At 41.2% G+C, this 16,443-nt stretch overlaps 1 protein-coding gene across 3 annotated transcripts in view; it reads right to left on the bottom strand.

The window, feature by feature from the left end:
* Positions 1 to 16,443, bottom strand: part of RIPK1 (receptor interacting serine/threonine kinase 1) — a 296,218-nt gene that overhangs the window by 224,911 nt on the left and 54,864 nt on the right. For all 3 annotated transcript variants that reach the window (XM_053714666.1, XM_053714668.1, XM_053714667.1), the window contains exon 4: positions 8,028 to 8,165. In XM_053714666.1, coding sequence (XP_053570641.1) covers positions 8,028 to 8,165 — 138 coding nt within the window. The remainder of the gene's footprint in view (positions 1 to 8,027; positions 8,166 to 16,443) is intronic.

The following is a 16,443-nucleotide window of genomic DNA, read 5'->3' as shown; positions in this document are numbered from 1 at the left end:
ATCTTTCCCTTAAAAGGAAGGGAAAGGAGTCTAGACTTAGAAGTTATATCCGCAGACCAGGATTTCAGCCAGAGTGCCCGACGGGTCTGCACTGAAAAAACAGAATTTATGTTTACCTGATAAATTACTTTCTCCAACGGTGTGTCCGGTCCACGGCGTCATCCTTACTTGTGGGATATTCTCCTCCCCAACAGGAAATGGCAAAGAGCCCAGCAAAGCTGGTCACATGATCCCTCCTAGGCTCCGCCTTCCCCAGTCATTCGACCGACGTAAAGGAGGAATATTTGCATAGGAGAAACCATATGATACCGTGGTGACTGTAGTTAAAGAAAATAAATTATCAGACCTGATTAAAAAACCAGGGCGGGCCGTGGACCGGACACACCGTTGGAGAAAGTAATTTATCAGGTAAACATAAATTCTGTTTTCTCCAACATAGGTGTGTCCGGTCCACGGCGTCATCCTTACTTGTGGGAACCAATACCAAAGCTTTAGGACACGGATGAAGGGAGGGAGCAAATCAGGTCACCTAGATGGAAGGCACCACGGCTTGCAAAACCTTTCTCCCAAAAATAGCCTCAGAAGAAGCAAAAGTATCAAACTTGTAAAATTTAGTAAAAGTGTGCAGTGAAGACCAAGTCGCTGCCTTACATATCTGATCAACAGAAGCCTCGTTCTTGAAGGCCCATGTGGAAGCCACAGCCCTAGTGGAGTGAGCTGTGATTCTGTCAGGAGGCTGCCGTCCGGCAGTCTCGTAAGCCAATCTGATGATGCTTTTAATCCAAAAAGAGAGAGAGGTAGAAGTTGCTTTTTGACCTCTCCTTTTACCAGAATAAACAACAAACAAGGAAGATGTTTGTCTAAAATCCTTTGTAGCATCTAAGTAGAATTTTAGAGCACGAACAACATCCAAATTGTGCAACAAACGTTCCTTCTTTGAAACTGGATTCGGACACAAAGAAGGTACGACTATCTCCTGGTTAATGTTTTTGTTAGAAACAACTTTCGGAAGAAAACCAGGTTTAGTACGTAAAACCACCTTATCTGCATGGAACACCAGATAAGGAGGAGAACACTGCAGAGCAGATAATTCTGAAACTCTTCTAGCAGAAGAAATTGCAACCAAAAACAAAACTTTCCAAGATAATAACTTAATATCAACGGAATGTAAGGGTTCAAACGGAACCCCCTGAAGAACTGAAAGAACTAAATTGAGACTCCAAGGAGGAGTCAAAGGTTTGTAAACAGGCTTGATTCTAACCAGAGCCTGAACAAAGGCTTGAACATCTGGCACAGCTGCTAGCTTTTTGTGAAGTAGCACAGACAAGGCAGAAATCTGTCCCTTCAAGGAACTTGCAGATAATCCTTTCTCCAAACCTTCTTGAAGAAAGGATAGAATCTTAGGAATTTTTACCTTGTCCCAAGGGAATCCTTTAGATTCACACCAACAGATATATTTTTTCCATATTTTGTGGTAAATTTTTCTAGTTACAGGCTTTCTGGCCTGAACAAGAGTATCAATGACAGAATCTGAGAATCCTCGCTTTGATAAGATCAAGCGTTCAATCTCCAAGCAGTCAGTTGGAGTGAGATCAGATTCGGATGTTTGAACGGACCTTGAACAAGAAGGTCTCGTCTCAAAGGTAGCTTCCATGGTGGAGCCGATGACATATTCACCAGGTCTGCATACCAAGTCCTGCGTGGCCACGCAGGAGCTATCAAGATCACCGATGCCCTCTCCTGATTGATCCTGGCTACCAGCCTGGGGATGAGAGGAAACGGCGGGAATACATAAGCTAGTTTGAATGTCCAAGGTGCTACTAGTGCATCTACTAGAGTCGCCTTGGGATCCCTGGATCTGGACCCGTAGCACGGAACCTTGAAGTTCTGACGAGAGGCCATCAGATCCATGTCTGGAATGCCCCACAGTTGAGTAATTTGGGCAAAGATTTCCGGATGGAGTTCCCACTCCCCCTGATGAAATGTCTGACGACTCAGAAAATCCGCTTCCCAATTTTCCACTCCTGGGATGTGGATTGCAGACAGGTGGCAGGAGTGAGTCTCCGCCCATTGAATGATTTTGGTCACTTCTTCCATCGCCAGGGAACTCCTTGTTCCCCCCTGATGGTTGATGTATGCAACAGTTGTCATGTTGTCTGATTGAAACCGTATGAACTTGGCCTTTGCTAGCTGAGGCCAAGCCTTGAGAGCATTGAATATCGCTCTCAGTTCCAGAATATTTATCGGTAGAAGAGATTCTTCCCGAGACCAAAGACCCTGAGCTTTCAGGGGTCCCCAGACCGCGCCCCAGCCCACCAGACTGGCGTCGGTCGTGACAATGACCCACTCTGGTCTGCGGAAGCTCATCCCCTGTGACAGGTTGTCCAGGGACAGCCACCAACGGAGTGAATCTCTGGTCCTCTGATTTACTTGTATCGTCGGAGACAAGTCTGTATAGTCCCCATTCCACTGACTGAGCATGCACAGTTGTAATGGTCTTAGATGAATGCGCGCAAAAGGAACTATGTCCATTGCCGCTACCATCAAACCTATTACTTCCATGCACTGCGCTATGGAAGGAAGAGGAACAGAATGAAGCATTTGACAAGAGTTCAGAAGTTTTGTCTTTCTGGCCTCTGTCAGAAAAATCCTCATTTCTAAGGAGTCTATTATTGTTCCCAAGAAGGGAACCCTTGTTGACGGAGATAGAGAACTCTTTTCTACGTTCACTTTCCATCCGTGAGATCTGAGAAAGGCCAGGACAATGTCCGTGTGAGCCTTTGCTTGAGGAAGGGACGACGCTTGAATCAGAATGTCGTCCAAGTAAGGTACTACTGCAATGCCCTTTGGTCTTAGCACCGCTAGAAGGGACCCTAGTACCTTTGTGAAAATCCTTGGAGCAGTGGCTAATCCGAACGGAAGTGCCACAAACTGGAAATGCTTGTCCAGGAATGCGAACCTTAGGAACCGATGATGTTCCTTGTGGATAGGAATATGTAGATACGCATCCTTTAAATCCACCGTTGTCATGAATTGACCTTCCTGGATGGAAGGAAGAATTGTTCGAATGGTTTCCATTTTGAACGATGGAACCTTGAGAAACTTGTTTAGGATCTTGAGATCTAAGATTGGTCTGAACGTTCCCTCTTTTTTGGGAACTACGAACAGATTGGAGTAGAACCCCATCCCTTGTTCTGCTAATGGAACAGGATGAATCACTCCCATTTTTAACAGGTCTTCTACACAATGCAAGAATGCCTGTTTTTTTATGTGGTCTGAAGACAATTGAGACCTGTGGAACCTCCCCCTTGGGGGAAGCCCCTTGAATTCCAGAAGATAACCTTGGGAGACTATCTCTAGCGCCCAAGGATCCAGAACATCTCTTGCCCAAGCCTGAGCGAAGAGAGAGAGTCTGCCCCCCACCAGATCCGGTCCCGGATCGGGGGCCAACATCTCATGCTGTCTTGGTAGCAGTGGCAGGTTTCTTGGCCTGCTTTCCTTTGTTCCAGCCTTGCATTGGTCTCCAGGCTGGTTTGGCTTGAGAAGTATTACCCTCCTGCTTAGAGGACGTAGCACCTGGGGCTGGTCCGTTTCTGCGAAAGGGACGAAAATTAGGTTTATTTTTGGCCTTGAAAGACCTATCCTGAGGAAGGGCGTGGCCCTTGCCCCCAGTGATATCAGAGATAATCTCTTTCAAGTCAGGGCCAAACAGCGTTTTCCCCTTGAAAGGAATGTTAAGCAATTTGTTCTTGGAAGACGCATCCGCTGACCAAGATTTTAACCAAAGCGCTCTGCGCGCCACAATAGCAAACCCAGAATTTTTCGCCGCTAACCTAGCCAATTGCAAAGTGGCGTCTAGGGTGAAAGAATTAGCCAATTTGAGAGCACGAATTCTGTCCATAATCTCCTCATAAGAAGAAGAATTATTAGTGATCGCCTTTTCTAGCTCATCGAACCAGAAACACGCGGCTGTAGTGACAGGGACAATGCATGAAATTGGTTGTAGAAGGTAACCTTGCTGAACAAACATCTTTTTAAGCAAACCTTCTAATTTTTTATCCATAGGATCTTTGAAAGCACAACTATCTTCTATGGGTATAGTGGTGCGTTTGTTTAGAGTAGAAACCGCCCCCTCGACCTTGGGGACTGTCTGCCATAAGTCCTTTCTGGGGTCGACCATAGGAAACAATTTTTTAAATATGGGGGGAGGGACGAAAGGTATACCGGGCCTTTCCCATTCTTTATTTACAATGTCCGCCACCCGCTTGGGTATAGGAAAAGCTTCGGGGGGCCCCGGGACCTCTAGGAACTTGTCCATTTTACATAGTTTCTCTGGGATGACCAAATTCTCACAATCATCCAGAGTGGATAACACCTCCTTAAGCAGAGCGCGGAGATGTTCCAACTTAAATTTAAATGTAACCACATCAGGTTCAGCTTGTTGAGAAATTTTCCCTGAATCTGAAATTTCTCACTCAGACAAAACCTCCCTGGCCCCCTCAGACTGGTGTAGGGGCCCTTCAGAAACAATATCATCAGCGTCCTCATGCTCTTCAGTATTTTCTAAAACAGAGCAGTCGCGCTTTCGCTGATAAGTGGGCATTTTGGCTAAAATGTTTTTGATAGAATTATCCATTACAGCCGTTAATTGTTGCATAGTAAGGAGTATTGGCGCGCTAGATGTACTAGGGGCCTCCTGTGTGGGCAAGACTGGTGTAGACGAAGGGGGGGATGATGCAGTACCATGCTTACTCCCCTCACTTGAGGAATCATCTTGGGCATCATTTTCTCTAAATTTTGTGTCACATAAATCACATCTATTTAAATGAGAAGGAACCTTGGCTTCCCCACATTCAGAACACAGTCTATCTGGTAGTTCAGACATGTTAAACAGGCATAAACTTGATAACAAAGTACAAAAAACGTTTTAAAATAAAACCGTTACTGTCACTTTAAATTTTAAACTGAACACACTTTATTACTGCAATTGCGAAAAAGTATGAAGGAATTGTTCAAAATTCACCAAAATTTCACCACAGTGTCTTAAAGCCTTAAAAGTATTGCACACCAAATTTGGAAGCTTTAACCCTTAAAATAACGGAACCGGAGCCGTTTTTATATTTAACCCCTTTACAGTCCCTGGTATCTGCTTTGCTGAGACCCAACCAAGCCCAAAGGGGAATACGATACCAAATGACGCCTTCAGAAAGTCTTTTCTATGTATCAGAGCTCCTCACACATGCAGCTGCATGTCATGCTTCTCAAAAACAAGTGCGCAATACAGGCGCGAAAATGAGACTCTGCCTATGATTAGGGAAAGCCCCTAGAGAATAAGGTGTCCAATACAGTGCCTGCCGGTTATTTTACAAAATTCCCAAGATTAAAATAATTCCTCAAGGCTATGGAGTATAAATATGTTTATATATAAATCGATTTAGCCCAGAAAATGTCTACAGTCTTAAAAAGCCCTTGTGAAGCCCTTTTTTACTGTCTGTATTAAAAATGGCTTACCGGATCCCATAGGGAAAATGACAGCTTCCAGCATTACATCGTCTTGTTAGAATGTGTCATACCTCAAGCAGCAAAAGTCTGCTCACTGTTCCCCCAACTGAAGTTAATTCCTCTCAACAGTCCTGTGTGGAACAGCCATCGATTTTAGTAACGGTTGCTAAAATCATTTTCCTCTTACAAACAGAAATCTTCATCTCTTTTCTGTTTCAGAGTAAATAGTACATACCAGCACTATTTTAAAATAACAAACTCTTGATTGAATAATAAAAACTACAGTTAAACACTAAAAAACTCTAAGCCATCTCCGTGGAGATGTTGCCTGTACAACGGCAAAGAGAATGACTGGGGAAGGCGGAGCCTAGGAGGGATCATGTGACCAGCTTTGCTGGGCTCTTTGCCATTTCCTGTTGGGGAGGAGAATATCCCACAAGTAAGGATGACGCCGTGGACCGGACACACCTATGTTGGAGAAAACTGAAATCTTACCATGTAGGTGAATGATCTGCATGTTTGCATCACAGATAAAAGAATTAGCAATTCTCAAGGCCTTAATTCTTTATTAGATAACGTTGAGGGGACCCTCTATCTTGATCAATTCCGATAAATAGTCGCACCAGTAGGCCACAGCTCCAGCAACCAAAGCAACAGCCGCTGCCGGTTGAAACAAGTATCCCGAATGCTGAAAAATTTTTCTGAGAAAAGTTTCCATCTTCTTATCTATCAGCTCTCTGAACGACGAGCTATCCTCAAGTGGGATAGTAGTATGCTTGGCCAGTGTGGAGATGGCACCATCCACCTTAGGGACGGAACCCCACAACTTCAGTTGAGAATCCGGGACCAGGAATAATTTTTTAAAGGAAGACAAACGGGAAAAGGAAGATCCAATTCTATCCCACTCATTCTTAATAATGTTCGCCATTTTTACAGGTACAGAAAAGTTAACGGCACTACCCTGTCCTCGTAAACTCAGTCTAATTTAGGAATCAAAAGTTCATCAGGCAGCTTGACCTTTGGAACCTCTAATGTAGACAGAACCTCCTTTAGAAGAAAATGTAAGTGTTCAATCTTAAATCTAAAAGCTGCTTCCTCCGCAGCAGGAGGCCTAGAGGTGGCAGACCCCGATCCAGAAAGTTCACCCTCTGAAAACACATAGTGTGTCTGATGGTAAAAGGCTCCCTCCAGATAGAGGATCAGGCATGCTACGGGAAGCTGCATATGATGAGGGAGATGACTGATGGGTATGCACCTCACGGGATGGGGAGTCCTCAGAGGTGCACGGCTCAGTGGTACTAAAGGGGTTAAACTTCTTAGATCTAATAAATTTGTTGATGCATGCGGAACATACTTGAGAGGACGGGCATACCATGGCCTCCTCACAATATAAACAGGTATTACAATTTTGAATAGAGGGAGTACCCTCAAGAATATCAGAATCCTCCATAGCTTACTCTAATGACAGTAGGACACAGAATAAAACAATGTTTTTATTTCTCACAAAAACGGCACCTTTATACTCCCAATGGCTGGGGCACTCACCACCTCCTAGACACAGACAAAACAGAGAAAAAACGTCTTCTCCGACAGCTAGCTCGGTCAGGAAAGAGGAAATTAAAGTTTGAACACTCCTGGTCACGTGGTGCGCAAGGCAGGACCGCCCCTGCTATAAGAAAAAAGTGGCAAGCTAAAAGCTGCGCAGCATTCAAAGTGAAAGTAAAAACCTGTGTGTTCCAACCACATAAGTCTATCAGCCCAATGAAATCTCACACATAAAGCAGCATAAAATCAAAGAATCACATTTGATTAATCCCCACTGTTCAATAACCTCCCTGAGGAGATATTATTAACCCATGATTCTATTAAGATAAAAATCACACTGTGACCCTATCTTCTAGCGTTTTCAACATATGTAAAAATTAATACAATCTTAACAGAATTCATGCTGTGGAACAGAAACACAGCCTCTCAAGTGTGACAGTCTTGTAGCATCACTCCTGACATGGACTTGAGTGAAGAAAACGAGCAGGCAATGAAACTCGTCAACACTGATTGCTTAAGGAGCTGTTAGCAGGCAGTCTGGATGGGTTTGCAGAAAGACTCTCCCTGGATCTCCAGACTAACTTTCGTCAATGCTCTCACTGAGAGGCTGACAAGACTACTTAAAACTCCAGTCCCATATCAAAGGGCAGATACCCCTCTTGAGGAACTACTCTGAAATCTTCTGACACTTCTCTGCCATCCTCCTGTGACAAAAGGCAAAGAATGACTGGGGGATGGGGGAAGTGGCAGAGGTATTTAAGCCTTTGGCTGGGGTGTGTTTGCCTCCTCTGGTGGCCAGGTTTAGTATTTTCCCAACAGTAAGGAATAAAGCTGTGTTGTTGAAAACTGTAAACACACTGCAAATATTCTATTAAATTTATATTCTATTCCAGTTTTATTCCAAATAATAGGAACATTTTAATCAAATTCTTTATTTATTATTAGAACGGTCTCAGAAAGAACATTGAATAAATATTTACCTTAATGTGAAAATCATTATCTACCAAAACATTTTCTGGCTTCAGGTCCTTGTGAACTATATTTTGGTCATGTAAATAAGTCATTCCTTCTATAATTTCAAGAATAAAACGTCCTTTAACAGAAAGTGGAACAGTAACCTACAAATACAAAATAAAAATAAAATAAGTTCCATTAAACTTACAATTCTGTAATGGAGGTAAATCACACAAAATTATTAGTGGAAAGGAATATTGGAGTTTTCATTTATTAATATATTTTTTCCCATATAAAAAAGTTCATATTTACCCTTTTCATTCATGTGTCAGCAAATAGGTATGAAAACTTCACTTTTGATTTTTGAAAACCCTGACCCTATTGAAAAAAAAAAGTTCTATTAACTACTTTAAAGGGATAGTCTACTCCAAAATATTTGTTTAAAAAGATAGATAGATAAAAGATAGATAATCCATTTTATTACCCATTCCCCAGTTTTTCATAACCAACACAGTTATATTAAAGGAATAGTTTAGTCAAAAATAAACTTTCATGATTAATATAGATCATGCAATTTTAAGCAAATTTCTAATGTACTCCTATTATCAATTTTTCTTCATTCTCTTGGTATCTTTATTTTAAAAAAGCTGGAATGTAAGCATAGGAGCCAGACCATTTTTGGTTCAGAACCTGGGTAGCACTTTCTGATAGGTGTCTAAATGTAGCCACCAATCAGCAAGTGGTACCCAGGTGCTGAACCAAAAATGGGCATGTTCCTAATCTTATAATATTCAAATAAAGATACCAAGAGAACGAAGAAAAATTAATAGGAGTAAATTAGAAAGTTGCTTAAAATTGCATGCTCTATCTGAAACATAAAAGTTTAATTTTGACTAGACTATCCCTTTAATATACTTTTTACCGCTGTGAATACCTTGTATCTAAGCCTCTACAAACAGTCCCTTTATCTTAGGGCTATTTACCGACTAGTATTTTAGCCAATTGGTGCTGGGTTCCCACAGGAGAGAGCACAATGTTATTTATATGGCACACATGAATTAGCAGTCTCTTGTGAAAAGCAAATAAAAAAGCATGTGATAAAAGAGGCTGACTGTAGTGGCTTAGGGGCATATTTATCAATGTGCGAGCGGACATGATACAAAGTAGCGTATCATGTCCGCCGCACATCGATAAATGCAGACAGCATACGCTGTCGGCATTTATCATTGCACCAATGCCGCCCCCTGCAGATTCGCGGCCACGGGTGTCAATCAACCCGATCGGGTTGATTTCTGCCCGCGGCCTCAGAGCAGGTGGACAAGTTATGGAGCAGCTCCAGCGGAGCTTGATAAATATGCCCCTTAGAATCAAGCAGACATTTGTAGGTTTAAACATTATATTAATATAACAATGTTGGTTGTGCAAAGCTGGAGTAGTAATGATGCTATATATCTTTTTAAACAATAACTATTTAGGAGTAGACTGTCCCTTTAACTTTATTTAATTTTAAGGTGCGGCCCAAATGCTCATCTGCTGCCCTGAAGACAACCCCCATAACAAATAGCAGGTAAAAAATATTGGATTAACTGGATTTTTTTTTTTTTTTTCTTGATGAACAATTCATCTGAATCTCATTTGTCTATGCACATGTCCATTAATTATATCAATCAATCATACATGTATGGTCATTCAATTATGACAGTAAAAAAGCCCATGAGGCCTTCAGGCTCGCGGGAAACAGGAATTAAGAAGAAGCGTTCTTAAGACCGCTGCTCCTTAACTCGTCTGCCACCTCTGAGGCGGCGTACAGCAATCTGCCCGATCGGATATGATTGGAATGATTAACACCCCCTGTTAGCGGCCGATTGGCCGCGAATGTGCAGGGGGCGGCATTGCACAAACATTTCACTAGAAATGCTTGTGCAATGATAAATGCTGACAGCGTATGCTGTTGGCATTTATCGACGTGCAGCGGACAATCCGCCTCCATATGTAATCCTGATTAATCCATCATGATTGAATTATTTATTTATTTATTTTTTAAAGAGGAAGAAAACAACTAGAACATGGTAAGTAAGTATTAAGCGGAAAATAAAATATTGCTGATGGCTGGAAGAGGCTCAAAAGTAAGTATAAATATTATTTATCTAGACCAGGGTTCTTCAAACTTTTTTTCCCCAAGACCCAGTTGATACCACATACCTTTTGCAACCCTATTTTCTGCTAGGTCTGAAAATTTCTTAAGTAATAAACAAGATATTAGCAAAGTGACTAAAATGTGTGTGTACTTTATTCCTGATTGTAGTCAGAGTGTTGTAAAAGTTAACAACACACACACACCACTCACACTCTCATACAACACACACCACTCACACTCTCATACAACACACACACCATCCTACAACACACACACCACTCACACTCTCATACAACACACACACACCACTCAAACACCATCCTACAACACACACACCACTCACACTCTCATACAACAGACACAATCATATAACACACACGCACATACTCTCCTACAACACACACAAAAGTTGTGACCCAGTAAACATGGTGTTGCGACCCAGTGATGGATCCCAATCAGTTTTTTTTTTGTAGTATTGGGACAATTTGGTTTTAGGAAGGGGGTTATATGGTTTATCTGTGGGTGGCTTTGTGAAATGGACGTTTACAGTGTGTGTGTGTGGGGAGGGAGGGGTCCACTACTCTTGGACAGGATATACAGTTAATTTTATGTGTGGAATACAAATTGTTTAGAACTGGCCCACATCTAGATGAGCAGTTCACTGATTCAGAGAGCAAGTTATGCTTAAACCTGAGACCAAAACTATGTAAAAGGTTTTTTTTGTATTTTTTAATTAGCTTAAGTGTACCTTCACATTACTAGATAGATATAAACATGAATCCTTTAATTGGATCAAAAATAAAAATGATTCATACACAAGTACTTTTTCACACTGCGGTCTGGCTCTATTCCGTTGCTTACAATCACACCCAAAAGCAAGCAGATGGCAAAGAGCTAGAATGCATGTTTGTTTGTACCTCAATTGCTTTTTGAATGGCATTCGAACCAAATATGTCTGCCAAAAGTGTGAAATATTGCAAGCATTTATATTTTTCTGCAACATTTCACGCATCGGCCAATGAGAAGTGATTTTGATTAAAGGGACACTGAACCCAAATTTTTTCTTTTGTGATTCAGATAGAGCATGCATTTTTAAGCAACTAATTTACTCCTATTATTAATTTTTCTTCGTTCTTTTGCTATCTTTATTTGAAAAAGAAGGCATCTAAGCTTTTTTTGGGGTTCAGAAATCTGGACTGCACTTTTTTATTGGTGGATGAATTTATCCACCAATCAGCAAGAACAACCCAGGTTGTTCACCAAAAATGGGCCGGCATCTAAACATACATTCTTGCATTTCAAATAAAGATACCAAGAGAATTAAAACATTTGATAATAGGAGTAAAGTTGCTTAAAATTTCATGCTCTATCTGAATCACGAAAGAAAAAATTTGGGTTCAGTGTCCCTTTAAGGCTATTTTGAGATATGCAAGTTCTGAAAGAGGTGTTGAGATTATTATTTACTTACAACTGATAAGATTTATAAAATTATAAAAAAAACAAAATGTATGCTTACCTGGTACATGTGGGATCCTATAGCTGTGAAGTCCAAAAGACCACCATAAAATGATAGAAAAAAAACAGTTGTAGCAGGTAGAGGTAATACACAGGTACTACAACCTGCATAACGTTCCTATCAAAAGCAGCCTCAAAAGAGGCAAACATGTAAAAATGGTAGAATTTGGTAAAAATATGTAAAGATGGCTAAGTATCAGCCTTGCAAATCTGTTGAATAAAAACTTAAATTCTAAAAGCCCAAGAGGTGGCAACTGCTCTGGTAGAAAGAGCAGTAATACGTTCTGGGGGAGACTTATCCGCTACTTGCTATGCTTTGTGAATCAAAGCTTTAAGCCAAGCTGCCAAGGTAATTGCAGTAGCTTTCTGTCCCATGCGGGGACCTGAGTAATGGATGAACACGAAAGAAGAATTTCTGTATTCTTTAGTGGCTTAAAAATAAAGTTTCAAGGTCCTTACTATTTCCAAGTTATGAATAATCTCTAATAAGCATTTTTTGGCTAAGAAAAGAAAGATGGGACAATAGTGACCTGATTGATGTTTTCAAAAGAAACAGCCTTATGAAGGAACAAGTAGTTTTCTCTTAAAACTACTTTATCCTGATGAAAAAAATCCGTTAAGGAGAATTACAAGAGAGAGCAGAAAGTTCAGACGCCTTTCTGGCTAAGGAAATGGGCAAGAAAATATGAAGAACCCTCAAAACCAAGTTAAGGTTCCATGGAGGGGAAGCAGACCTGATAACTGGTCTTATCCTGACCAAAGCTTGACCAAAATTGTGAATGTCAGGAAGTCTCAAAATCTTCTTGTGCTACAAGACTGAAAGAGCAGAAATTTGGTCTTTAAGCCCTTATCCAGACTATCCTGCAAAATTAAAGAATTTTAAAAAAATTCTTAAAAGAGTTTCAATGGTTATTCTTTGATTCACACCAGGAAAGGAAAATGTCCAGACTTTGTGATAAATGTGTCTTGTAACAGGCTTTCACTTTATATGGGAAACCTAGCTGAGACAAAATAAGGCGTTCAATCGCCATGGCATCATATTGAAATATTTGAGGTCTTGATAGAAAAACAAAATTTATACTTACCTGATAAATTCTTTTCTTTCCTGGCATGGAGAGTCCACGTTTCCATTCAAGTACTGCTGGGAATTCAGCTCCTGGCCACCAGTAGGAGGTAAAGACACCCCAGCAAAGCTTAAATATCAGTCCCCCTTCCCAAAATTCCCCAGTCATTTGGCCGAGGGAAAAAGAAAGAGAAATACAAGGGTTATAGAGGTGCCTGAAGAATATAGAAAAATAATGCCCCTTACAAACTATAAAAGGACGGGTTGTGGACTCTCCATGCCAGGAAAGAAAATAATTTATCAGGTAAGCATACATTTTGTTTTCTTTCCAATGGCATGGAGAGTCCACGATTCCATTAAATTGCTGTTGGGAAACTAATACCCAAGCCAGAGAGGACACAGAATGGACAGGGAGGGAGAAATAAAGGAAGGCAGACCAAAACTGAAGGCACCACCACTTTAGCACCTTTCTCCCAAAAGAAAAACCTCTGAGGTAAAAAAAAAAATCAAGGATATAAAAAAGATAAATGGCAAGCAAGAAAAACAAAAAGTTGATTCTACCAATCTGTACCCAGGGAGCTTTTTCCCTAAAGGAACAGGACTACGAAACATCTGAAGAAGGAGGCTGCTATTCAATTGTCCAAAAGCAAAAGAAAGACAGCACTCGGACAAAAAGAAAGAGAGCCACAGAAAGTCTAAACTACTTAGAAAAACTGGAAACGAACTCTAGATACGAACCTTATCCAAGGAGAGAAACAACCATTCCTTCTGAAAGGAAGGATGAACAGAAGAAAAGAACTACAATCCACTGACAAACAGTACGATCCAAACCACCTTAGGAAGGAGGTCTAATTAGGACTGAGAATGACTCCTTGCTGAACAAACAAAGATAAAGAAGGTCACATGAAAAAGCTGACAAATCTAAAAGTCAACGAGAAAGGAAAAGCTAACCAAAACAAAACATTCTATGACAACAGAATGTTAGGTTCAAAAACAAAGAACCAAATTAAGGTTCCAAAGGATTATGAGATTGAAACACAGGCCTGATACTTAACCAGGACCTGAACAAAGACTGAACCTTACCATCTGCGTAGGATGCTAGCCAGCACCATAAGCACACCCCCGATGGGAATAATGTAAGCGTCACGTGGGTTCAAACCCACAATCAGGATCAGTGGACCCAACCACTACGCCACATCTTGCACACTAAAAAGGAAAAGATCTGTCTGTATAAAGAACTATCGGACAAATCCCCCCCTTCCTAACCCTCTAGGGAAAAGTCCTTGCTCCAAGGAAAACCTATTGACTTAAATAGAAAGACAAGAGCGGCAGACCTAGATATACTCTGGCGCAACCTAGAAAAATTTGCCTAGGGCTAAAAAGACAAAATCCCATAAAGAGGACTAATCAGCAATCTCCACACAGCCCACCTTGGAGAACTAGAAATTGATGAAGGAAAAAGACCTCGAGAATAAGGTCCATTCCCAAACCGGAGCTGCAGACCAAGTCTTGGACTGCCAAACCAGAGAACATAGAATCACCCATGTCCGCTCCTGCTTGATGCGAGCAATGACCCTGGCATAGAGAAGAGAATCCATGAGGACAATCTTCAGCACCCCCTCCTGAGGGATAAATCAGAGCCCACTTCAGGAAGAAGGGCTCTAACAAATCTAGATAAGCCAGAAAGCTTGCCATTATCCACAGAAAAACTCTGAATACATTGTTTCCAATGCTGCAATGGATTCTGGGAAAGATCGCAAACTATGTTCATAATGACTCACCTTTTTGCTTCAGCCCGCTTTTAGGCAGACATCCTTGACGAAGTGCCGTAACGGCACAAAACATGCTGATTATTTTCGCCATCCCAGGTGAGGACTTATATGCATTATTATTATTATTATTATTATTATACTTTATTTATGAAGCGCCAACATATTCTGCAGTGCTGTCCATACAATTCACTTAAATAAAACAATACAAGACTTGTAAGAGACAGGACAAAATTTACAAACACATACAGGAGGGATTGAGGGCCCTATTCCCGTGGGAATTTACAATCTAGAAGGGTAGGAGGTTGAGAAACAGGAGGTGAGTACTGCAAGATTGGGAAAGATGTTAATTCAGAGTTAGATGAGGGAAATGTTAGGTAAGTGAAATTGATTTATTATTGAGTGGGGTGGTAGGCTTCCCTGAACAGAAAAGTCTTCAGGGAACATTTAAAGGAAGACAGATTAGGGCAAAGCCTGACAGCACGGGGGAGAGTGTTCCAGAGGGTAAGTGCTGCACGACAAAAAATGCTACGTGTTCACTACGACACATATAATACACGAGTTAACAATAATCCACACTGTCAGCATTCCAAGAAAGATCTTTTTTTCTAAACATTGCATTATATATTAAATCAGCCCTGAAACTTTCTACACTATACTGACAAAAGTCTTAACTGCTGTATATCAGACTTTTTCTAACATAGAGAAGAGAAATCCATGTGGACAATCTTCAGCACCCCCACCTGAGGGATAAATCTGAGCCCACTTTAGGAAAAAGGGCTTCAACAAATCTAGATAAGCTAGAAAGCTTGCCTTTTTCCACAGAAAAACTCTGAATACATTGATTCCAATGCAGCAATGGATCCTGGGAAAGATAGCAAACAATATTCACAATGACTCACCTTTTTCCTTCAGCCGCTTTTAGGCAGACATCCCTTTACGCCATAGCATTGCTGTATACACAGCTTAAGCTTAGCTTGGGTTAGTACAGTCGTACAGAACCATCTCAGTTCAATTCCATAAATACCGTGGAAAGAAAACCAGAGTTTTTAAAGGAACCCTGAAAGATCCCAGCCTAAGTGGCTGGAATCAAAACCACCATCCCATGATGGTCTCAAGAGTCATGTATGGTTGACTAGTACAATTAACTAATACAGAATCGATAAACTTCCTTCCATGGACAAAGCATATATAAGACAAAGCATGACAAATTTTAAAACCGATATTCAACGTTACGAGGCTCTAGTGGGAAGGGAAGAAATTAAGCAGCTGCGTATCCTTCTCCCAAGCACGCAAACTCACTGATCGCGCCATAAACACTTAGGAGATCCGTTCCCTCCAACCGTTCTAGTAAAAAAGTCTAAAGAGACATATTTTCTTGCTGGTACTAATGGAGGCATATTATAGTCCCATCAGACCCCTGTAATTCAAAAACACATAATGGCGACAAAACGGACCGCTATAAGAATGGCTCTGAGGCGATACAGTACAAGGGTAAAGCTATATTTCTAATATTATTGTTAATAGCTTAGAGACTAACACTTTCGCCCTGGCTGTAAAAACAGGAATCACTCTGATGACATGCTGTCTGCCGTGACTGAGGCCATGAGACAGCATAAGATTCTGGGGTGCTAAAAAGCCGCGATTACCTCAGAGAGAGAAGGGAACTGCCCGCTCCGGTTCCACAATTAAAAGGTGTCAGCCCCTTAAGAACTGGAATGTCGATGTTAGTGTATCATACCCATGTAAGGCAGCACCCTTTCAAAAGAAAGCCCCTTACTAAAAGGGGGAAACTAATTAGTAGGGATTCCCAGCAGAGGCTCTAGGCACTATAAAACGGCTGACAAAGTAAAGGGACTGATTCCTTCAAAGATAAGATTGGAGAAATAAAAGATCCCTCCTCAGAATCCCCACAGAGTAAATTGGAGATCTGATGCCAGAGAGATTCTGAAAATTAG

Source organism: Bombina bombina, chromosome 5 (genome assembly GCF_027579735.1).
Source record: "Bombina bombina isolate aBomBom1 chromosome 5, aBomBom1.pri, whole genome shotgun sequence".
Classification (NCBI taxonomy): Eukaryota; Metazoa; Chordata; class Amphibia; order Anura; family Bombinatoridae; genus Bombina; species Bombina bombina.
Note: the sequence above shows the minus strand (reverse complement) of the source record. Positions and strands in the feature narration are given on the sequence as shown.